General features: G+C 51.0%; 2 protein-coding genes and 1 long non-coding RNA gene across 4 annotated transcripts; 1 reads left to right on the top strand and 2 right to left on the bottom strand.

Moving 5' to 3' along the window:
- Positions 1 to 708: 708 nt before the first annotated feature.
- Positions 709 to 13,887, bottom strand: ESYT1 (extended synaptotagmin 1). Its single transcript, XM_019742279.3, has 31 exons — positions 13,220 to 13,887; positions 11,584 to 11,625; positions 11,276 to 11,410; positions 11,078 to 11,151; positions 10,888 to 10,960; positions 10,653 to 10,742; positions 10,414 to 10,469; positions 9,880 to 10,003; positions 9,615 to 9,791; positions 9,410 to 9,492; positions 9,095 to 9,143; positions 8,877 to 8,963; positions 8,683 to 8,775; positions 8,387 to 8,458; positions 8,123 to 8,209; positions 6,980 to 7,129; positions 6,489 to 6,644; positions 6,179 to 6,355; positions 5,931 to 6,013; positions 5,760 to 5,808; positions 5,561 to 5,650; positions 5,334 to 5,429; positions 4,963 to 5,034; positions 4,783 to 4,869; positions 2,825 to 2,965; positions 2,571 to 2,719; positions 2,357 to 2,455; positions 2,146 to 2,277; positions 1,962 to 2,067; positions 1,700 to 1,749; positions 709 to 1,517 (listed from the first exon to the last, which is right to left on the bottom strand). Exons 1-31 carry the CDS (start codon positions 13,769 to 13,771, stop codon positions 1,478 to 1,480), a joined length of 3,471 nt encoding a protein of 1,156 aa, XP_019597838.2. The 5' UTR covers positions 13,772 to 13,887; the 3' UTR covers positions 709 to 1,477.
- On the top strand, positions 13,343 to 18,514 carry LOC141570085 (uncharacterized). 2 transcript variants are annotated; one of them, XR_012493948.2, is made up of 3 exons: positions 13,343 to 13,481; positions 16,764 to 16,856; positions 18,476 to 18,514. It is a non-coding gene; the product is annotated as an uncharacterized LOC141570085 (long non-coding RNA). The 2 variants fall into 2 exon arrangements; XR_012493947.2 differs by having other exon boundaries at positions 13,345 to 13,481; positions 16,767 to 16,856.
- On the bottom strand, positions 18,437 to 22,775 carry ZC3H10 (zinc finger CCCH-type containing 10). The gene is made up of 3 exons (XM_019742283.3): positions 22,680 to 22,775; positions 21,863 to 21,926; positions 18,437 to 20,436 (listed from the first exon to the last, which is right to left on the bottom strand). The coding sequence occupies exon 3, from the start codon at positions 20,379 to 20,381 to the stop codon at positions 19,074 to 19,076; it is 1,308 nt and encodes a 435-aa protein (XP_019597842.1). The 5' UTR covers positions 20,382 to 20,436; positions 21,863 to 21,926; positions 22,680 to 22,775; the 3' UTR covers positions 18,437 to 19,073.
- Between the last annotated feature and the right edge of the window lie 81 nt (positions 22,776 to 22,856).

Below are 22,856 nucleotides of genomic sequence, written 5' to 3'. Positions count from 1 at the left end.
ATTCAGCTTTTGCTATTAAGGTGAATTTCGACAGCTCCCTGTGGAACTGAGTTTAGTTCTTTCTCCGGAGCGTTTCCTCTCCTCCCAGTAGCCAGCATCTTAAAGTCTATATTCTTCCAGAGAAGATGAAGCACCCCCTATTCCAGTGACCATTTTCAGTCGTTTACTCTTCCTTTGTCTCACTCTCCTTTGTGTGGTTGGTAGAACAGATGGAACGCAGCTTCTACAGCTTGCATTCCAGGAAGGGTCCCTAAAGGAGCAGAGTTCAAGGTGAGCAGATCTGAATGGGTCTAAGACTTCTCATTTAGCTGCCCATTGGGTGGGCCCGAAGCCTTTTTGGTTATGGCTGAACATACCACTGAGACACTCTGAGTCTGTGTTGAGGCACAGAGCTTCCAGGTTCACTGGGTTTGGGAATTCTTTCCCTGGAGAGCCCATGAGATGATGGTCAGCAGACAAGTTGCATAGGTAACAGACTTCATCACCGTGACTGGGGATGAATCTCACCAGAAACTCGGCAGCAGCTACTTCACACAGGTCCCTTGACCATCCTCAGTGGAACCAGCATTCTTTGTGGCTGCAGCCACAGTGGGTTCTGACCACTAAGTAAATTGAAATGATTTGTGAATTGAATACAGGCTTTAGACACTTGGCACAAACACCTGATGGGTAGGCAGGATTCCCGTCCTGAAGGAAAAGAGCCATGGCTGGTTTGCTTATACTGTTTAATGTAAGATACAGTGGATTGGCAGAGTTGGTGCGAAACAGATTCAGTTCTAGTCAGTGAGTTAACAGCCAGGCACCCAGACGAGAATGGACCTTACTGCCCAAGGCCCTCCGCACAGCACCAGCTAGAGGCTCCAAGACTGAAACCTGCTACTTGAAGGCTTGGATAGAATCCAAGTGTTCCCAATTTCCAGAGTGAATCAGGAGACTGGCTGGCCTCAGTCATAGCAGGTGTAACTTTCAGGACAGGCTTGAGGAAAGTGGGAACTAGACATGGGGGCTGGGGTTGCCAGATACTTGCTGTATGCAGTGGTCCAAGAGGCTCAGAGCTTGAGTAGTTAGCCTGTCCACCTTCCCGCCCACGTGCTTACCCTCCCTATTTGTCTTTTTTCTTTACAGAAAAAAGATCTTCCCAGAAGTGTATTTGGCATAAACTAATGCCACTGCCAGTGGCCAGGCACAGGTACAGAAGGCCCTGAGGAGTTGGGAGGAAAGAGAATTTGCAGGCAGAGCAGGAAATAGCCAGCTGTGGTCCCTGCCCCAGGACCCCAGATAAAGGCCGTGCAGTAAAGAAAGGGTAACATAAGGTCCTCCTCTTTGGTCAGGCAAAGGCCCCAGCATGGGCCTGGGCGGTGAGAGGGCTGAGGGGCGCAGGCTCTGCCCTCAGGCCCTAGCTTTCAGCTCATCCCATTGACAGGGTGATGCAGCAGCAGGAGAGGCAAGGAGACAGCAGACTGGTCATCCCCAGCTCCTAGGAGCTGCCTTTGTCCTTGTCATCTGTGAGGTCATACCTGTGGGAACAAGTGGAGAACGCTCAGGTAGGAAGTGCACGCTTGTGTCTTATGAGACACGATCCAAGGGCTTTTATACTTCAGTCAGTGGTTCGGCTCACTTTGCATCTTTTTTTCCCTTCCTATGATTGGGATTTCTCCTACTTCATATCCAGGCCCAGGCCCGACCCATCAATACTCACCACTGGGCCGCACCCTGGGAAAGGTCGATCTCAGTGAGGTCCAACTGCATCTGTGTTGGAGGAGAGTCGAAGCAAGATGTTATTTTGATATGTGGACAGACCACGTCCCATCATCATGCATTTCTGGTCCCAAACCAGTGCAGAGGTGATTGGGTCACTTACAAGGTAATGTCACCGGGGTGCTACCTCTCTAACAGGGATTGCAACCTTCATACCAGTGCTTCTAACTCTCACCTTTGCCTGCGCATCCTCGCCCTCTTACCTTCCCCAGCAGCTCACGCTCTCTTGACATGAAGGAGGAATTAGACTTCACAGAGACATCCAGCTTTCGCCGGAGGGCCTCATCCAGGGGCAATTCCCACTCAAACCTGGGGAAGGACTGGGTATTAGGGGCAGGCATCCTTCCCAAGCCTGCCGTCTCCCCACTCGACTGCCCACTGACTGACCGTTCATTGAATTCAGGATTTAGGGTCCTCTTCTTCTGTGAGGTCTTCCTCTTGGTGCCCCTGTTCTTGTCTGGCAGTAGCCACAGTGACACATAGGGGTCAGGAGGGTCCCGTCCATTCTGGCGAAGGGCCCTACAGAAGGAAGATGCAGGTGATAAGCCAACAAGGAGAGGGATGGAGAGAAGCTGGAGGATCAGACAGAGGGTCTCACCGGCAACTGTGAACGATGCTGACCAGCTTTCGTTCTTCACTGTAATACCACACAGTCAGTTTCACCTGGCCCAGAGGCCCAGCCGGAGCCTCAAGGGGACTGTGGAGAGATGGAGATCGGCCTGGGAGGAGGTAGTGCCTAGGGAACCTGTAGCCCATCCTTTATACGCGTACTCCTGCCTGCCGGTATCCATCTTTCTGTCCCAGCCCTTTACCTGTCCCCATGTGTTAGGCGCTGCCGGAGCTCTGGGGCCGAGGAGGTAGTCTGAGGGAGGCCCCCCCAGAGCTCTGGTTCTTCACTCAGAGATGAGGAGCTATAGCTGTGGCTGTGAGCTTCCACTCCTGAGTGCTGGGATACCAGGATCTAGGAGGCAAGAAAGCTGTAAGCCAAGCAGGTTCCGCTCCGCTTCCTCGCTGAGGACACGGCCGTCTGTTCCCACCAACCCCCCACACACCTCCTGGCACTCACCCCCAACTGTGCTCTCAGTAGCAACTGCCCTTGACCGTTGTTGAGTGTAAACCAGCGATCCAAGCAGAGCCGGTCAGCTCCGAGGAGCTCCGAGACGGGCAGGGACAGCGAGCCCAATGTGCCAGTCCCCTCCCCCCGAACCTGTGGAGCAACAGGACTGTGATCAACAAAGGATTTCATCCTGGTGTTCCAGGTCCAAACGCTGGACTCGGGGTTTTGGTGAGAGACTCCCCTTTGTGAAGGGCCGGGAAGCCCTGGTAACAGCTGCTGGTCCCGTCGCTTCCCTTCCTTTCTTAACCAGAGTAGACTATACTATCTTTCCTTCCTAAGCTTTCACAAGTTATACCGGTAATACCTGCACGGGGGAAGAAAAGGCAGTAAAAATGGAATTAAATTTAAAGGAAATGTTCTCTGCCCATCTGGCCCCCATTTCCATACTCCACATGTTTCCTTTGCTCTGACGTAATTCTAATATGCCTGTATCTCTAGTTCCTGATTTGTCACCTTTAGTATCCACTGATTCCTGCTATGCAAGTGGAGGAATTGAGCTCATTTACCTCTCTACCTCTGCTAGTGTTAACAGTTACATTATTTTAAGTTCTACTGCTTTTTATTAATGTAATTTTCTACTTACTGTTGTCAACTTAGCAGGCATCTCTTCGCTCCCCCACAAGATGAGGAAGTCAGCTCTCCTGTGTCACCTACCACCTCTCCTCCCTGCCTCCCATACTCTTCACTTTTGGTTCACTCTTCAACCCACTGAAATCTAGTCCATTTATGCCACTGAAGTTGCTGCAAAATCAGTGCCCTCCTAGTTTTCAAAGTCAATGAATAGTTTTCTTTCTTTTTTTTTAATGAATAGTTTTCAACCATCTAATTTGACCTCTCCTTTGGCCACTTGCTGTCTTTTGAAACACTTTTCTTCTAGTGTCCGTAACCCACTCTTTCATGGTGAGTGTCCCCCTGCCCTGGCTACACGTCAGGCCCTTCGAAGGCTCTTCTTCCCCCATCGGCCCTTTCATTGTTACGGGGCCCACCGTGTCCATCTTTCCGCTCTGCATGCAGCCTACTAGATCTTGTTCACACCCTTGACTACAGTTGCTACCTGTTGCTCACTCATGATGCTCAAAGAGAGGGAGAGGGAAGAATACCATAATAGGACACAGATCTACCTCCTGGATGGCTGTCTCCCCTTGGATGTCCCTCAGAGATCTCAAATTCAAAAACTTCTGTTTTGTGCATTTGCTATGGTGGCAGTGGCACCTTTATCTGTCTAGCCACCTTATCCTAAAAACCCAGGAGTCAGCATCTAGGCTGTTCCTTGTTTCTCTTTCCCCTCCAGGTCAAAATACCCACCAGATACCATCTGGCCTTTGCCATTGCTCGCTTCAGTTACTCTAACAGCCTCTTAACTCGTCTGCCTGCCTCCAGTGTTGTCCATCTTTACCCTGCTCTCAGCATGATCTTCCTAAAGTGCAAATCTGGATATGTCATCTCTCGTTCTTTCAAATGTTTCCTTACGCCTTCAGGATAAAATCCAAATTCTTAGCATAATATTCAACAGCCCCTATGATCTTGTTCCTGCCTTCCTCTCTATAATTTGCCTTCTTTCTCCTCCATTCTTTTCTCAGCCTGAAGCGTTTCCCTGCCCTTTTTTTTCTTGGTTAGATCCTATTGACTCTAAAGCTCAGGGATCATCTAAGGATGTGTTTCTTAATATCGCCACTTTCCCCCCTACTCTGAGTTAGAATAGAACCCCTCTTTTTTCCCCCCACAGTGCCTTTTATCTCAGCAGTTATCAATTTGGAAGTATTCTCTGGTTATTTTTTCCCCAAAAGAGTGTCAGCTCCATAAAGATGAGAACTAGATCTTTTATCTGCGAATGCCCTGTGCCTGGGGTTCAGTGTCTGGCCCGTCATGGGAATCTGCACAATGTTTGTAGCATGAATTTACATTACCTGCAACTCCAGGCTCTCAGTGTTTGGTTTCCTGATGAGAAAGGAGGCACTCTCGTCCCAGGTGGGGGCTGAAGTTTGGGAAACAGTCTGGTGGAGAAGAGGGGTGATGATCAGTGGTGATACCCTCTGCTCTAGTCCTCTTACCCCTCCTGTGCGCAGCCCTGCAGCACTTCCTAATACCTTAGTTTTATGAGAAGTATCTCCCACAGTGATAACAGCATAAGGGCTGGGAGGCTTGGTACCTTTTCGGAGCTAGAAAGGGAATATTATGTTAAATATTGATTATTTAGTACTTAATCAAAAATTGTCTTAAATTTGAACCACAGTAGGCAGATCCCCCCTCCTCTCACCAATTACATCCACAGCCGGGGGCCATGGCCTCATTATCACTCAACAGCCACCACCCTCCTTGAACAGGTAATTCTTCCCACCCCAGCACCACCCTGGGAAAGAGAGGACTTTGATCTGGATGCTCCAAATACAGCAGGAGCATCCAGACCCAAGGGGGTAGAAGGGCCAGGGAGCTATGGGCCGTGGGGAGCAGGTCTCACCGGCAGGCCCTCAGCCCGCTCCACATAGACAGACAGCAGGGCCGCCGCCAGCTCTGCACTCTTCTGAGTCTGGATCAAACTGTTCACCCGGAGCACCTGGGGGAGGACACGCAGGAGCTTGGGGAGTGGGGACTGACCCCGAGGCCTGGCGTGCACCTTGCAAGCTGACACAAGTGCTCATCTTGGCCCCTCTGGGGTCCCTTCCTTCCTCCTGTCGTCTTCCTTACCTCTTCTAACTCAGCAGCATTGGGACGGGGCGTCAGACGCTCCAGACGCAAGTGCAGGCGGCCAGATGGGACGTCCTCCAGGGTCAGCCACTGTGGTAGTGGGCAGGGTTAGGACTTGGGGGTGTGGGGACAGACGGACTATGAGAATGAGACTTGGGTCACGATCAGAATGGCTTGTGAGTTCTGACTCCACGCTCACCTCGTCCAGGAAGCCGCTGTGTAGGACGGCGCTCAGACTCACTTTACATCTGTGGGGAGAAGGATTAAGATGAGGTGCACGATCAGAGCCATGTCTCTGTCCCCCGGAACCAGACTTTCAGGGTCTGTGGAGACCCAGCCTGTTACCCCCGCGGGACCCCAACCCCCTCACCTGCCCAGAAAGTCGTCCTTGTCCAGGTCCTTGTCAAACACCTCAATCATCAGCTCTTGGCCTGGAATCGAGGTGACGATCACCTAGTGGGAAAAAATAGTGCGGACAAAGCAGATTCTCTCCGTCTCTTCTCTAAATGACTAGAATCCCCATTCAATCACCCGAACTCCAGAGCTTTTTGGAACCACTCTCAGAACTAAGGGGAAGACGGCGCAGGACTGGGAGGATCCTAGCCATTCAATTCCGACCTCAAAAACCTCGTTCCAGCGCGGATTGAGATCTTCCCGAACCACACGACTCCGGAAGCTTCGTCCTGCCAGCTTTAGTTTGACGTAGGGGTCTGACTTGCCCTTCACCAATCCCCCCAAAAAACGGTCTTTAGCAATCAGGTCCTGGGCCTCTAATACATGGATCCGAAGCACATTCTGCAAGAGGGGCAGACAGGGGCAGCAGATGGCAGTCAAAGAGAAAGGAACCGGTGGGAACCAGCCCTGAAACAGGCTTTGCACACGTAGGGTGGGCAAACAGACCATAGGTCCTTTCCAGATATAGCCTCACCTCCGTCCCAAAGTGACTGTCCGGAGTGGTGTGACAGGGTCGGGGGGGTGCGTCCACACTGCTACCTGTCGCGGGGCTCTCACGGTCCAGGTCCCCAGCACCAGGAGTACCAGGCACGGTGGGGAAGTGCACTTCTGATGAATCCAAGTACAAGATCTGGGAAGGGGAGTGTGATTGTCCAATCAAAGAAGCACAGCTAGCCACCAGCAGGCAGGTATGTGGGTGCTGGGGGCCGCAGAGCAGGGGCGGTGATTGGGGAAACCAGGTCTCTGCCTCAGCTGGGCTCATCTCTGCGGGGTTGTCTCCACATACATCCTCCTCATACACCATTTCTTCCCCAGTTAGATCTACAAACGTTTTTTTGTTGTGCCTGCTAGGTACTTCCACATATACGAGCTCATTTTATCTTAGAGGCTTCCCCTTCCTTATTCTTAATACCAAGGAGCCCACAAGGCCTTTCCCCACCCTCAGCAATTCCTCCGTCTCCTTACCCTCATAACCAGTTTCATGTAGAGCCTGGAGTTTGTGCCAGAGCTGCTTAGCTGGAACCACTGGTCCAGGGTGAGTTCAGAGGCGGTCAGCAGGCGAGCCAGAGGCAGGGTCAGCGCCCCTAACGTCAGGGCCCTGGAGTCATCCTTCACCTGTGGCACAGGAGGTGATGCCGTGAAGAGATTAGGGAAAAGTGGGGCATCCTGGGCAAATTATAACATGGCTCCAGCCTCATTCTCTGCCAATCACAGACCTTTTGCTACAGTCCAGGCCATCTGTTTACAGTCCTTTGCCCACCCCATGGTCCCTTCCACCTGTGCTCATTCTGCTCCCATTACCTAGAAAGTTCTCATTCTCCTTCTCTCAGCCTGTTTAAATCCTACTTATCCTTCAAGGACCATGTAAATAAAATCCTACTTCCTTCACAAAATCCCTCATTACTCCAGCCTCTGTACCTTTCTCTGGCCATCCTTAGCACTATACTGTGGGCATTTTACTCCTGCTGGTTAATATTTAATTGTTCTTGGATGGTTTTATATATGTGTGTCTTATCTATGAAACTAGCCAATAAGCTTCATGAAGGCAGATACCGTTTAATGCTTTTTCTATGATCTTTAAAATGCTAGGTGCCTAATAGGTACTCAGTATGTTCTTTAAAAAAAAAATAATTTTGAGGCAATTTACATATCATAAAATCACTTATTTTAAGTGTACAATTCTCAATTATAAAAAAATGATTCTTGGGGCGGCCGGATGGCTCAGTTGGTTAGAGCGCGAGCTCTCAACAACAAGGTTGCCGGTTCAATTCCCACATGGGATGGTGGGCTGTGCTCCCTGCAACTGAAGATTGAAAACGGTGACAGGACTTGGAGCTGAGCTGCGCCCTCCACAACTAGATTGAAGGACAACGACTTGGAGCTGACGGGCCCTGGAGAAACACACTGTTCCCCAATATTCTCCAATAAAATTTGTGTTTTTTTTTAAAAAATGATTCTAGATACGTGGTGAACAGTAGGGGGGGGGAGGAAGAGTCTAGGTAGGTGGATCGAAAATAGAGATCAAAGGAGAACATGGAGAGAAGAAATGGTGCACATCTGGGAAGACAGGCTAGGGTATTCAGGAGGGGGAACAGGTGATGGTCTCACCTGTACATCAAGCTCTTGGCTTTGAGGGTCTTGCAGGAAGAACCGGAAGGCCTCCTCCCACACCGGGCTGTTGGTGCTGTACACAGCCTAGGGACGTGCAGGATTCAGGGGCATGCCTCAGTACCATTCCTGTTCCTCTGAAAGCGCTTGCCTTCATAGGCTTTCCAAAGGGAAGACTGCTGGGGACTCTTCTTTTCCCAGGAACAGTCCCCCGTCCTCCACGCCTCAAACACATGATACCTCTCAACCCATTCTGGTCCTCACCTTGCTCTCTCGGGTCACATCCTGAATTGACAGTTGTACCATGGGGTTGGGTTCCTTGTTCCCCTTCTTCAGCTGTGGGGGGTAGAATTCAGAAGTCACTATTGTGGGTGTTTTTGTTTCAGTGAAGGAAGGTGGGCTGTTAGCAGAATCTTTTCCCTGAGGTGGCTCTGATACCCTCCTTGGAACCCTGAGTTACATGTTGCTGCTTCTAGAGCAAAGCAAGTAGGGGCAAGGGAGGGTGTGGGAATGCTGCACCCAAGGCTCCCTGTTCACCCGCCCTCAGAAGCCACACTCACAGGAAGATCCTGGGCCCGATCCAGATAGACAACTAAAATGGCAGCTGATGGGGGCTCTGGGCGGGAGGAGATGCCTCGATTCCACTGTAGAACCTGCAGGGGTGGCAGCAGTCAGACCTTGCTCCCCGCAGCCCCCTAGACTTCCACATAACCTGTATCTCCCCTGCCAGCTTTCTGCTGCTCATGTTGGTTACCTGCTCCAGTTTTTCTGCATCTGGCAAAAGTGACAGCCATTCTAGCCTTAAGTGAACTTGGCCTTGCCCGCCCTGTAGAGGGAACCACTGAAGGGAGAAGTAGAAGACAGTGAGGTGTAGTAGAGATCAGACACCCACCCAACCTCATCCCTGACAATGCAGCAGCTATTGTCTGCTGAATGGGTGAGACCACCCCCCACCATCTTCTCTCAACTTACATCATCCAATACTCCAGCCTGCAATACTTTCCCTACATCCAGCTTCATTCTGGGGGGGGGCAGTGAGAGGGGGGAGGGGAAATGTTGTAATTAGTAGCATGTCATTGGCCATCATTCACCCTCCCAGAAGTAACTGTCAGATCTCAGATTCCCTTCTCCTTACACGCAGGAGGTGGAAGGAGGGGTGTGTGTGCGCATGGTGGGGGACTTGGGAAGGAAAACGATACACAATTCCCAGGCCCAGAAAAGGATGATAATTACGTTTGTGACCTTGGTAGCACTGGGGCTTTAGAACCCTAACAGGCGAAGTCTCACCTGCCCAGAAAGTCATCTTTGTCTGGGTCCTTGTCAAACACTTCCACCTCGATCTCCTGACCTGGCACCTCGTGTACGATCACCTGAGGGGCACAGGGGACAAGAGCTTCACGGGCTGTGGCTGTGAGGATTGTCTAGGCAGCACCTTCTCTCAACCTCCCGAGGCCTCCCCATGTCACACAGCCCCACTCCTCAGCTCTCCTACCTCATAAGTCTCTCCCCACTGGGGGTTTAGTTCCTCATCGATGACACGACTGCAGAATGTCTGGGTGCCCACTCGCACAAGGGCATAGGGATCTGATTTGCCCTCAATCAGGCCCTTCACATATTTGTCCTTGGAGCTTAGCCCTCGAGCAGCCAGCAGGTGAATCCTAATAATGCCCTGAGGAGAGGAATCAGATAGTGAGAAACTAAGGGCTCAGCACAGGATTTCTGAAAAAAGGAGCCATCTAACGGGGGCGAGGCCATACCCTGGGAAGAGGGGACCGTAACTGGGCCACATCATGAAGGTCAGGCACAAGGGGCACCAGTAATCGGTTGGGCAACACCAGGATGGCAGCGATGGAGTCCATGATCATGGTGTCAGAGAGTGAGCTGAATGGGAGAGGAGAAAAGGAGGTGACGGTGGCCCCAACTTCCAATATCCCCCCAACCCCAACTAGGATTCCCACAACCAAGAGAAGGAAGTCCTTTCTTAAAAATCTTTTTATGCTACTCTTCTACCCTAATTTCCCACCTACTGCCCTGCCCCTTCACTGCCATCCCAGCTCTTCTCTTTTTGCTTCTGCTGAGCAGACTTTAGCCCTCTTCATTCTCTACCAAAATGCCCGCTCCCGCCACAGAAGACAAATCACAGCATGGTATTTTTCAGGGGTATTTGTCTTATCTCCCCAGCTAGTGTCAAGGCTCCTGAAGGGCATCACTGCATCTTTTACTGCTTCGTAACCCTTAAACTCCCAAGCCAGGCTGGAACACTTAGCAGGTGCTCAGTAAACCCTTGATACCTGAGTCCTGGGATATCCAGCAGGTTGGTCATCCCTGTCCAGTTGATATCCAGGGTCTGGAAGGAAAGAGCAGGGGATCAGGACAGAGCATATGGTGACGTCGTCACATCCAGCCAACAGTTGCCAGAATTCAGCCTTCTTGTCAATTCCCTCCTCCATTCCCCATAACTGGCTACACTCACCCTCCCTATCCTGTTTCCCCTGCTTTCCCATCCCCCCCCCCCAACACTTTCCCTTACCGGGCGTCGAATAAAGAACATTGACACAGCCCCCACGATAGGAAGGTTTCCAATGAGTGGCTCAAGAATCACCCTCAAGACACCATGTAGCTGGGACAAGAAGAGAAGATCAAAACCTTTCCTCAGAAAAGGCACTCTTTATGTCCCCAGACTTCCCCAGCCTTGGTTTTTCCAACCTCCCACTTCCTCATATCCCAGGAAACTGAGGGCAAAGTCTCCCTATTATGGGGCCCACCTGCATGCCCTTGACTCCCGCTTTGCAGAAATATTTCTTCACTTCCACATCAATCTGTACATCACCTACATAGCTGGTGGCGAAGAGAACAAAGGTTAGCACGAGGCTGCACTGGGGGTCAGAGGAGTGCAGTAATCAGAGTGACCAGGGTCCTGCTGAAGGGGAAGCAGGGAGTGGTGAGTGGTGTTACCTGATGTTCAGGTCCAGCAGGATCTGTTCTTTCTTCTGACCAGGGTGAACTTTGACTCCTAGGATGCGCAATGGCTGGAGAGAGATGAATTTTTGAGAGAGAGGGAAAGGAAAGGGTAGAGTACCTCAGCCCCCCACCCCCAGTCACCACCTTCCCTGTCCCATCTCCTTTCCATTACTTTCCCTCTTACACACATACCTTTTCACCCAGTTCCACTCGTGTAAATGTAAATGTTTGCAGATGGGGGTTAGATCCTCGAACAGCCGGGGCCACAGTTTCAGCCAACAGCTTCTCCATATACTGGCCCAGGAAGGGCCAGACCTGGGCCACAATCTGGGAGGAAGGAGAGCCAGTCATAGGAGAGCCCAATCTTCCCTCGAAAGTCAAGTTCCTCCCCAAAGAGAGCACTGGGGACTAGGCTGGGGCTAGAATTGAAGTGTGGCAGGGTCACACAAGAGGACTGAACCCCCTATCCCCCTCATGAAAAAAATCAAGACAACCCTCACCTTATTTAGCCATTCAGCCTTTTCCACATCTGGGAAGCTGACCTAGAGGTGGGGACGGCAGAAACAGTGATGAGCACACCCACCCGCCACCTGTGGTTTCCCACTAAGATGCTGCAGTCGAGGGTTGGGGTACCCACAGAGGGAAGGAAACATAAATGTGACAGGACCTCCTCACAACCAGGGGCGGGGGAGGGGGGAGGGTGCTGAGATGTCCTGAGATTTCATTCCTCCACAAGGTTTGGGGGCACTGAGGTCTCTCTGACTAGGGGAGCTGGTGGGTGTAGGCCACACAAAGTTGGTTTGTGGATAGCTCAGGGATGTGAAATGACAGCTGCTGAGGCAGAGAGGAGGAGGGAGGAGAAGGGCACATTCTTTCTGGAGGGGGAGGTCCTGCCAAAACAGTTTGAGGAGGAAATTCTGGGATTGGAGAAGGCCTGGTTCCTTTTTGTAGCCTTCCCTCCTCTCCTCTGCTGGGGCTTCTATACCAGTAAAATGAACAGGAAAGCAGCTCCCTGAGTCAGGGAGGGGCAAGGAGAACTATTTAGGCCCTGACCTTCTTTTTTCTTTCTTTTTATTAGTGTGAGTCTTTTTATGGGAAAGGACACCTGTCCCTTGTACTAGGCAAGAGGACTGGTAGTTGCTTCTGGGGGATTAGTTTCCATGTTGAGGAGTAGGAGGAACAAAGACAGTTGCTACCTGGACTACAAGTCCCCCGGGACCATTTCTCCCCCTTTCCCCTCTCCAGATCCAGCCCTGCGAAGCATGGCTGTCTGCCTAGTGCCAACTTTGGTTCCTCTCTCCTGCCATTGTCCCGCTAGACTGGCACCTCTGCTGGGAGGAGCAGGGAGGGACCGGGTAACGGGCTCTGCAAGGCCTTAAAGAAGGCTTCCGGCCCCCCACCAAAGGAGAGAGGTATAGAGATAAGGATCCCGGCCCCAACCAAGCAAGCACAGCCCACAGTCCGGAAAAGGGTGGGGCCGGCCAGGGGTGGTGGAGTGTGGGCAGCGGGCACTGCAGCAGTCGCACTTCCCTCCCCCCCGCCCCCCCCCCCGCCCTTCTTCCAGCAGCGCTGCGCTGCGGCCCGGCTGCCTGGCCGCAGGAGGCGACGGCCGGAGGGCCGGTCCAGGTGCGGGGGCTTGGCTGGGTAATGCTCCTAGGGCTGGGTCCCAGCAGGTCCCCAGGGATAAGTGCGGGAAAAGGGACAAGAACCTAACGATCTTGACTAAGGCGGGGAAAAGTCTTGAGGAGGGCAGGAGAGACGAGGGAACCCTCTGAGCGGCTGCGGGAACGGGGATTCCCAAGAGCAGCAAAGGCGCAAGTGGCACTAGAAGCGAGGAGGAGCTTGGCTGGGAGGGAGAGCCAGGGCTGAGTTAGTACTGCTCTTGCCCACAGAAAGGAGTCCTGATTCTGTGGAAGGATCCGGATCTGGGCGTGCGGAAAGGCAGGGGGAGGGAAGGTGGGGAGAGGGGAGAGTCGGTCCCAAGACAAACGGCTAGCCGGGCGAGAGCGGAAAGTCTGGGCGTGGCCCATTGTACCAAGGTGGGGCGCTGACTTGAGGTAGAGGGATGAAGGAGCCCTAGAACTGAGGGGCTAGAAGTTGGCTGTGCTGCACTGAGGATTGAGAGTGGTCGCTCACCCAGGCAGGTAGCTCTCGATGGCTCATGTAGAGTGTTTTCGCCGTGAGCCGCTCCTCGTCGTCCAGCAGCAGCCGCGCTACTCGAAGGCTCCGTTCTTTCTCGTCGCGGACCCGGCGCCAGCCCAGGTAGAGGGCGAGGCCGAAGAGCACGAAACCCACGCTGAGTCCCATTGCCCCAGCCAGGTACACCGGCACCAGCACCAACAACCGCCGCCCAAACGAAGTCAGCACCGCCAGGGCCTCACCCGCCGCGCCTGGGCCGGTAGGTTGGTTCTCCGAACTCAGGTCCGGCTTTGTGTGAACAGTGGGGGGCTGGTCAGAGGGGTCGGAGGGAGCAGAAGGCTGGTCCACGGTGCTGGGGCTAGAGCCGTCTTCAGGAGAACGCTCCATGGTGCCACCTCTGGGAGGACCCGTCTGATGCAGAGACCCGCTCTGCAGGTTGCCTAGTATTAAGACCCGCTGCCCCAGCACAAACCGTAAACCCCCAAATGGGGGAGGGGACTTCAAGCCACGCCCTTTCTTTCTGACGGTTTGGGTTGGTCCGCGCCGCATAGATCAAGGCGGAGTCAAAAGATGGAAACCCCGCCCCTCTTCCGCCGGGAAGGGAGAGGGCTCCGGAGAGGTAGGACCTGATTGGTCCAGAGTGCCAAAAAGGGAGGCCTGGGATGGCGGGAAAAGGAGGAAAGAGGCTAAAGAGCAGCATTGGATTGGCCAGAAAGAGAAGACGGCAAGGTGTACCATTTAAAGAGGAGAGGCGGGACCAGGAACTCCCCCACGTGGGATTGGAGTGCTTGTGGTATGACGTCACGCAGAGCTGCATCGCTAATTACTCGGTTTTAGAGGGAGCTAGAATTGCAAAGTTAAGGGATTGTGGAGGGTCAGGATTCCCTTCCACTCCATTCGGTTTGGCAGGATTTGGTCTGAGATTCCTACATGTTCATTTGTCTGTTTTCCCGAGTTTTCATATTCTAAGCACATTCCTTCAATTTTTTAATTTCCTGGCTGTCCTTAAAACAGGAAAGGAAATTACCCTATTTGGAATGAATGTGCTCCATGACCAACCCTGCCTGTCCTGTCCCCAGTCCTGTATCTTGTCTGTGCAGTGTAACTACAGACGCTTGAGAAAACTGGAGAATACAATAATTAGAGTTGAGATAACCCAACCTTCAGGGAAGAGGGGGGAAAAGCAGAGTGACTAGGAAGTGAGGCTTTATTTCTATTTAGAAATCTCCAAGAGCTAGTCCATTCTATCATAGAGGGCAGATTAAAACTAAATCGGTTCCAAAAGGGGAAAGGGGGGCTCAGTTGCAGCAGAAATAATTATATTTTCCAAGAATTTTCTGATCCTGACAACTACTAGGGCACTAAAATGAGAAACCAAGAGTAATGAGACAACTCCGTTTCTCATTTGCCCTTATTAGAAGGAAGATTTGGATACAGTCAGATGTAGAACTAATGCAGTTATACGTTGTACTGTGTAGGGAAAAGTGCAGGGTACATTGATCATGACCATTGTTACTAGTTAACGGGACTTAGAGGTGTAGTCCCAGGTCTTAGAAACTAGACTAACTGGAAGCCCAGGAGGGAAAGCTTGGTCATAGATGATTACCTCTTAATGCAGTATTTGTGGGGCTTATTGTATTACTGTGTTTGATGCAGCAGGGGAACTAGGGTTGATCGTTGGGGAAGACACTACATCTGCAGCTCATAAATTTTATCTGGCTCTGCAGCGCATAGATTTCATCAGGCTGTGCTTCATCAAAGCTGCTTAGAATCTATCCCTGCCCAGCCTTTTTCCCTTAACCTTCAATTTTTCTCACTTCCCTTTTTCTACTTTCCTGAGGCTAACAGTATTTAGACTGCTTCATTCAGTTTGTAGAACAGTATAAGGAACAATTTTCTATCTGCCTAAGTCCTTCATATTCTGAGGTGAGCAGATAGAAAAGGAGCTCAAGGAATTTGGAGGAGGTAAGAGTGATCTGCTCGCCAACTGATGAAGCAGAACTATAGCAGAAAAATGGATGAACCTCCTTAGAAGGTAACCTCTCTGTACACTAAAATTTGCCAAGTACTTAGGCTGGGAGATAGAGAGGGTGACCTATGGGGTTCCTTTCCACACTTCTCCCCCTTTTCACCCCATCTAGATAATCAGACCCTCCTACTGAAGACAGTACATGGGGCACAAAAAGCTCATCCTCAGGAATGTCTCTTCCCCGCTGGGTCCCAGGAGCCACACAATCAGCAGCTGCAATGCACCAGAACCTGTAAACAGGGTGCGTCCCTGCCCACTGACAATTCTGCTGCCCAGGTGCCCCCTGGTGGTAAAATGGGTAACAGGAAAAAGGATGACCATTTGTTAGAAGAAATGTCTAAATGAGCAAGAGTACTGAGACTCCCTGGATTTGCAATCTGCTTTTATATGTAAACTACGATTGCCTCCTAAGGGCTTGATGCAGTAATCTGGTCCCAGCCCACTCTCCAAGATGGAAAGGGCAACAGGACTGGAGATTTCCTTTGTATTATTCCTAGCAAGTTACAGCAAAATAGTGGTCCCATTGTTGGATGGCTCTATCATTAGAACTTTGTTATGCCAGGTCTGGAGTCAGACTGCCTGAATAGATGCCTGGCTCCATTCCTTACTAGTTGTGGGACCCATAGCTGATTTCTCTCTTTAAAGCTGCTTTCTCCTCTGCAAAATGGGTACAGTAATAATACTCATCATGTCAATGAGCTATTGCATGTAAAGTGCCTCACACAGTGCCTTCCTTGCCTCCTATTAAGTACTCAGTAAATGTTAGCTATTATTCTAGAATTCCCTGTTTATTTCCTATGCAGCAAGACAGGGCCTTTTCCCCATTGGGCCGACCTTCAGATATTTGAAGACATCTATTGGTTCTCTCCTCAGTCTTCTCTTGTCAATTTTTCTTTCAGCTGACCTCCTAGTTTGTCAATGGTCCTCTTTAAAAATTACATTTAGAAGAACACACAATACTTTAGGAATGGTTCCATTCAGACAGACATGGAGGAACTGCTATATTTACAATGCATGACTCTGATTCTGCTACCCTTATGGAGCTCCTAGAAAGGTGCCTAGAACATAGCAGGCTCTCGGTATTTATCAATTGGCATAAGGACTAAGATTTTAATTTGTTGTAGCCAGTTGGGAGTCCCATGTTGTTCTCATGTGAATTATTGCTAATGTAGATCTCTGCATTTGTTCCTTAGACAGGCTCAAGCAATTTTTTAGGGGGAGGGTCAATCCAAATGGATCCATATTGACCCCTTGGATTAATTTAGTCAATCCAAGTTACATACACTTTCAACATTACTTAGTACTTGTGTTACTGTTGATAACAGAGCTGTTCATGTTTTCATACAAAGGTTTTTGTTTTAAATAAAACATAACCCTTGGGTATATCACTAGAGATTTCTCTATCATGAGTGCGCTAATCAACATTTACTAGGCACAAATGTTTAGTTTGGATTTCACCAAACTCCACTGCTTAATTGAGCCATAATTATTCTTTTATCTGTAATGACTTAGCAGGTGAGAAAGAGGAAAACAGCTCCTGACACCTGGGAACTGGCCTGACAGAGCTAGGCTTCGGAGTTCTAAGGGGCTGACCGGGGCTCACAGGTAGGAAATGGTGCCCTCCTGTTGAACACAGTCTAACAAAACACCAACACAGGACAAGGGCACTCAGTGAATGTGGTGAAGTGAGGTAAAAAACAAGATCACTTCACAAGTTGGTTTAAGCACAAAACAAGGTGAGTGTGCAAACCACAAAATAGCAAACCCCCTCTCCCATCTAAAGAGTGACTGGTGCTTCATTACCAATTAGAGCTTTGCTTCACTCTAGTCTGCCCTTTTTATAGATAAGATACCCAGTCATGACATTATCCCTGCTTTCCTGACAGCACCCAATCCAGAGTGAAGCCCCATTTCCTTAAACCTTCGCCCAAATCAATTAATCCAAGTCCAAGTCCTGTAACTCCTAACACCCTCTTGCTGAGACACTATAGTCATGGTCCCCCCCACCGCATGCTCTCTCCATCACTGCAATGAGCACTGAACCCATCCAGGTGTGTTTCTGGTAGTCTTTAGCTAGAGGAGATTAATAACGGACATACAATTTGTACAGTCTCCTTAATCTACCTCGTTAGAGATACTTGGCAAAAAGAAAATAAAGTTAGTGTGTCAGCATTTGGCTGGGACAAATTCATGTTGGCATCTAGGATCACACTTGTCTCTAAATCTTCATAAATTCTCTCTTTTAATAATCCAGAATTGTGCCAGAAAATCCACAGTTAGCTTATCAAGGTGTGGTTTCTAAAAAATGCACAAACAATATTTCACTATTTGCCCATTTTTAGTCTTTAGACCCTTTTTTTTCAACTGGACTTGATCTAGCCCACCATCTTCCAACCCCAGGTATAACCTGAGTGATCAACCGGACATGAGAACAGGAGGTAGCATGAGATATATTGGGGGGAGAACAACCCAGGGTCACTTTCTCTACCCCCAAAGCCACTGTCCCTTTAGACTAGACACCTCAATTGTTTCCCCTATATCAGCCATGAGCTGAGGCGGTACTAAGGCTTGGCTATTGGTACCCTCCGACTTATTGATTCTTAATTGGGTTTAAAACCTCTGTGGTCCTACGTGGAAGCAGAGGGAATAAAAAGGGATGAACCCTGAGAATCATGTCCCCAGAACTGTCCCTTTCTCAGCACCTCCCAAGCCTTGGACTTAAGGCATTGGTAACTGAGGAAAGGATGGGGTAGGAAGGATATTAACTGCCATCAATAACAGAGAGTAACCGCCACCCGCCCTGCTGTTTGAATAAGGGAAAGATCTGTCAATACATATCCCATTCCCATTTCCCACCACATCCACCCTCCTTAGTACCTGCCTCCCTAAATGACCCTAGGAGCCCTGGTTACTAAGGCAACCTGGGAATAGTACATGCAGATAGAAACCAGAACAGATGGGACTATTTTTAAACTAGACTAGGTGGCTCCAATGCTTTTACCCCACAAAGTGCCTTCCCCAAAGTCCCATCTGGTCTTGTTCTGGGTCCCTACCCTTCTTCACTGGCCTCCGTCCAACCTTATTCAAGCTCCGTGAGTATGGAGTCTTTATCCCACTTTGGCATGACATCTATTTACTGCTCCCATCCTCCACACAGGATATCTAAGCAAGTTTTCACTGCCTCCATTTGTTAAAAATAATTGTTTTTTTATTTCTTTGGAAAGTGGTGGGCCCTGCCTCATGGATTTCCAGGCCAAGCCAAGGTAACGAATGCTCCCCTAGTCTTTGGGCTGGAATACTGTGGTCCCCACCTTCCCACGGGCCCGGGAGCAGTTCCTGTATTGTCCAACTCAACTGGGTCCCAAATTGTCTGAAGGCTCCTATCAGGCCTTCTTTCCTGGTCACCCACTTCCCAATCTTTCCTGGCTTTCCCTCTGGGTGGGGTATTTTTTTCTTCCAAAGCCAGTGCTGAAACTGTACTGTGCAGAAAAGAGGACAAGACCAGGTATGTCCCCAACTTCCCATCAGGGGACATACAGCCCCTCAATCAGTCCTTCCTCTCTGCTGGCTTCAGTCTGCACTCCTATGCAAGCCCCCTCTGTGAGGCTTGAAGGAAGATGGACAAGAGGACCCTCATAAAAGGGAGGTGAGAGAAAACCCACCAGCTCAAACCCTTCTCGGAGGCAAACTCCTTGAGTCTCTTGTCCTAGTTCTTGAATGAGCCCTTCAGACAGGGCCTGGGAGAGCTAGGCGAGGGGATGGGTAAGGGCCCCTCGACCCCAGCCCTGGGAGGCTATACCAGGGGAGTGTCCATTCGCCCCATCAGTGTGGCATGGCTGTGATACGCATGCTCTGGGAAGCGATAGGATAAGTCACCATGGGAGTGGTGGTGTGGCTCATTGTGATTCCTGCCAGGGGTTGGGCCATCGATACAGCCACAGGGGCCACAGGGGCCACAGACACAGCCACAGGAGCCATGGAGACAGGTGGGGGTGCCATTCCCTGGGCAATTGTTTGAGCCAGAGCAGCTGACAGTGGCGTGATCTCTGGGTTCAAGTGTGGGGGTGGGGGTGGTGGAGCAGCAGGAGGTGCAGCATTAGTTGGGGGAGCAGCTGGAGCTCCAGCGGGGGCCACCAGTTCTTGCTGAGACACGGGGCGAGGCTGTAAAGCCTGGCTGCTGAGCGTAGTGTGAGTCTGGGCAATGCCATGGTTAAAAGTGGCAACAGTGCCCACGGTAGGGGCCAGAGTCTGCTCAGTCGCTGGTGCAGTGGAGCTCAGGGTCATGACCTTGGCCTGATTCCGGAACTGGGCATTTTGTTCCAGGAGTACCTCATTGGTAGCCAGAAGGTTGCTGACCTGCTTCTTTAGCTCCTCTACCCGCTTCCTGAGCATGGCATTCTCCTCCTCTAGCAGTCTGCACTCCACCCCTCGGGGTGGGGCGAGGCTATAGTCATACGATTCAAAATGGGGACCATCGGGGGGGCAGCATCCACCTCGCCGGCGCTTGGGGCCTGGCTCATGGTCCTCAAAGCCCCTGTCAGGGAGGTCGTAGATATCATAGAGATCATGACGTCGTCCTGGGGGGACTGGGCCTGTTGAGCCCCCACCACCAGTGCTTCCTCCACCCCGAGCATCAAACTCAAAATCTCGTTGCAGGTGACGGAACTTGCACTTGGCTCCTCTTTGGCAGTCACCCTTGAGAAAGTCCCGGCAGATAGGGACCTCCTCCTTGCCATTTGGTAGGTCAGCTGGAGAAAGGCCCAGGCCTGCTGCCACTTTCTGCCTCAGCCGAGGGGGAAGCTCTCCTGTCTTCTTATAGCCGTCCTCATCCTCCTTGGAGCCATGGATGAATCGGCAGTTTGGGCGACTACACTCCTTGTTCTGGAAGTCATGGCAGAAGATGAACTCATTTTTGCTTACCCCCAAGTTGGACACCTCACTCATGTCTGGATGGCGATAGCGGCAACGCTTGCCTCGCTTGCATACATTCCTCAGGAAGTCTCTACAGATGGCATCTGAGCTGGCCCCGCCACTGCCTGCCCCTGTCCCACTGGCCTCCTCGCTGCCACCGCTTCCAGGGCCTCCACCGCTGTTCCCAGTGCCGTTGGCATAGCTGTCCCGATCAGGCATCCTGGTCCCCCCCAATTCAGGGCTTTCTTCCTTTTCTTGCCACCCTTGGTGACCACTAGGAAAGAGGAGAACTGTATCAAACAGGAGTCCTCCAGAGGCCACTCTTCCTAACTATAGAGTAGGCCGTCTGACGAGAGGCAAGACAGAGAGGCAATGGCTTTGGCGATGGAGAATCTAAGGGATGAGAATTCTGCCTGGACTGGCTGACTTGTCAGAAGTCCCGCCCAGGCCTTTGTGCACCTGGTCTGGGTGGGAATGATTCACACTTGCCAGGCTGATGGAGAAGGGAGGGAGCTGGGGTGAAGCCACTTCATTTCTCTAATGATGACAGGCCAAGGAGGGGGCAGGGAGAGATAGTATTGGATTTTATTTCCCCTTTGAACTGACCTTATTAAAGTTGCGGAAGTGAAATTAAAACTGCTGTCGGCGTCTGAATAGGTTAGAAGATTGGGAATCGTGGCCAAGGTGGGCTGGTGAGCTACTAGGGCTGTGGATAATGAGATACTGGTGACAAAACTTCCCTTAACCCCTTTTCCATGGGATTTCAGATGAGGGCTCTGTAACGTATCATATCTCTAGACCCAGGAAATCCTGAGTGAAGAGACTTGTGTCACCGGCTTGAGGTCAGTCCCTAAACTTCTCACTTTTTTAGTATTCTCTCCCAGCTCACCACCACTATCAACTCCAGTGTGGTCAGCCCCCTCCCCTCCATTTCAGGGGAAGAGTTCTACGGTGACAACATCTCCACTTATAGACTCCCAAGAACAAAACCATTTATGACAAGGTCAAGGCAGGAGGAAGGAGTTAATTTCATTGGAACAAGTGACCTTACTTCGCCCATTCTATCCCCTCCTAACCCTCCATGGGAAGATACCACTGACATCTAACCACACCACTCCTCACCCTATAAAGATCCTCTTTATTTATAGACTCTATAAAAGCTTTTAAGTCTCATCTTTCCCAAGAGAGCTCTGGAATGTCAGTCCACTGCCCTGGTTCTAGCCCTCCCCTCACCCCACCCCCCACAGGACGTGAGTCCCTGCTACCACGTGTCTGACCTCCTGAGCCTTTCCCAGGCTGTATTCAGGCTCCCCCTGCTGTTCAAATAGGAAAACTTCATATTGTTTCCCCTTGACTATAAGGGAATCTTTCCAATTTCTCTGGCCTTCGTCTCCCCCCAACCATCGACCCCATTGCCTAGACTTTGCCTCCAGATATCGCTCTAAAATGATCCAGAGGGCAGAGTTACAAGAGAATCTGTAAAAGAGGGGTCCTCTTCCTCTAAAGGGAGGTAGTCCCAGAATAACAGAAACAATCCAGGAAAAGAGTGGTAAATGATACAAAGTTTTACGAAAAGGGAAATGACCTGGTAAAAAATAAACCCCACTATCCAAGCCTAACCCAAGTAGCATGTCCCACCAGACGCAGATTATCAGATATGATACTCATCCCCACCCAACTCGCCCAGGATTGTTCGATACCTGAGGTAGCTCAGGTGAAGTCCGGGGCTCCTGTGGGTCTCCACCTCCACATCACTGCTGGGTTCTGAACAGGAAAAAAAAAAGAGATTTGGACGGGAGAAAGGGTAAGAATGGAGAACTATAGGGTGTTGCTACAATAAAGACTGACAAAATGGCAAGAGCTCTGGGCACATCAACATTTCCTCAGGGTTCCAACTGAACTTCACCGGTCAAAGGGAGAAGTTGTCAGAACGAATTTGGAGAGCCTAGGAGGATGGGTTGGAAAACCAGCTCTGAGCGAACAAAAGTGAGGGGAGCCCTGCCTCAAGTTGAAGGAGGATGTGGGGGGTCAGAGCTCGGCCTCGGGCTGGAGTTAGGAACTCTGAACAGGGAGCAATGCAAGGACAGCGACTGACAGTGCAGTGAGATGACAGATTAGACTTGGAGGCGGTGATTATGAAGCTTCGCAACACCCCAGAGTTTGTGAAAAAAGTCCTAGGAGTTTCCCACAGCAAATCTAGCTTGGCAGGTTCTGTACAGTGCCACAGAGCTCAACCATGGGACAGGTGAATAGGACACTAAGGGAGTACGAAGTGAAACAGGGAGAGGGACTCCAGATGACATCAAGCTGAGGGGATGGGCAGGGCTGTGACGTCACGGAGCAGGCGTTTGCTCGGGAAGCGGGGTCAGTCAGAAAAAGGGCTCAGCCCTGGGGCATGAGGAACAACCAGCTCGGTCCTGGGGGGCCTTGTGTAGCCCGGCAGAGCCCAGCCGCTGGGCCGGCCCCGACTCCTCCCCTCCGGGCGCGGCCTCCACCTAAGTCTCCCGCCTCCCTCACCTGCCGCCGCCGCCGTAGTTGCTGCTGCCGCCTGCCGGTCCTCTAGCTTCGACAAAGAGCTGCCCACTCTATCGCCCTTCCGCTTCCTGCGGAAGAAACGACGCTCTAGCCACCAGACCCGGAACTATACTCTATGGTGTACGAAATACTGGCGCGACAAGTCGCAGGAAGTCCCAG

Source organism: Rhinolophus sinicus, chromosome 1, assembly GCF_057876585.1.
Source record: "Rhinolophus sinicus isolate RSI-liver-muscle chromosome 1, RSI-T2T, whole genome shotgun sequence".
NCBI lineage: Eukaryota > Metazoa > Chordata > Mammalia > Chiroptera > Rhinolophidae > Rhinolophus > Rhinolophus sinicus.
Note: the sequence above shows the minus strand (reverse complement) of the source record. Positions and strands in the feature narration are given on the sequence as shown.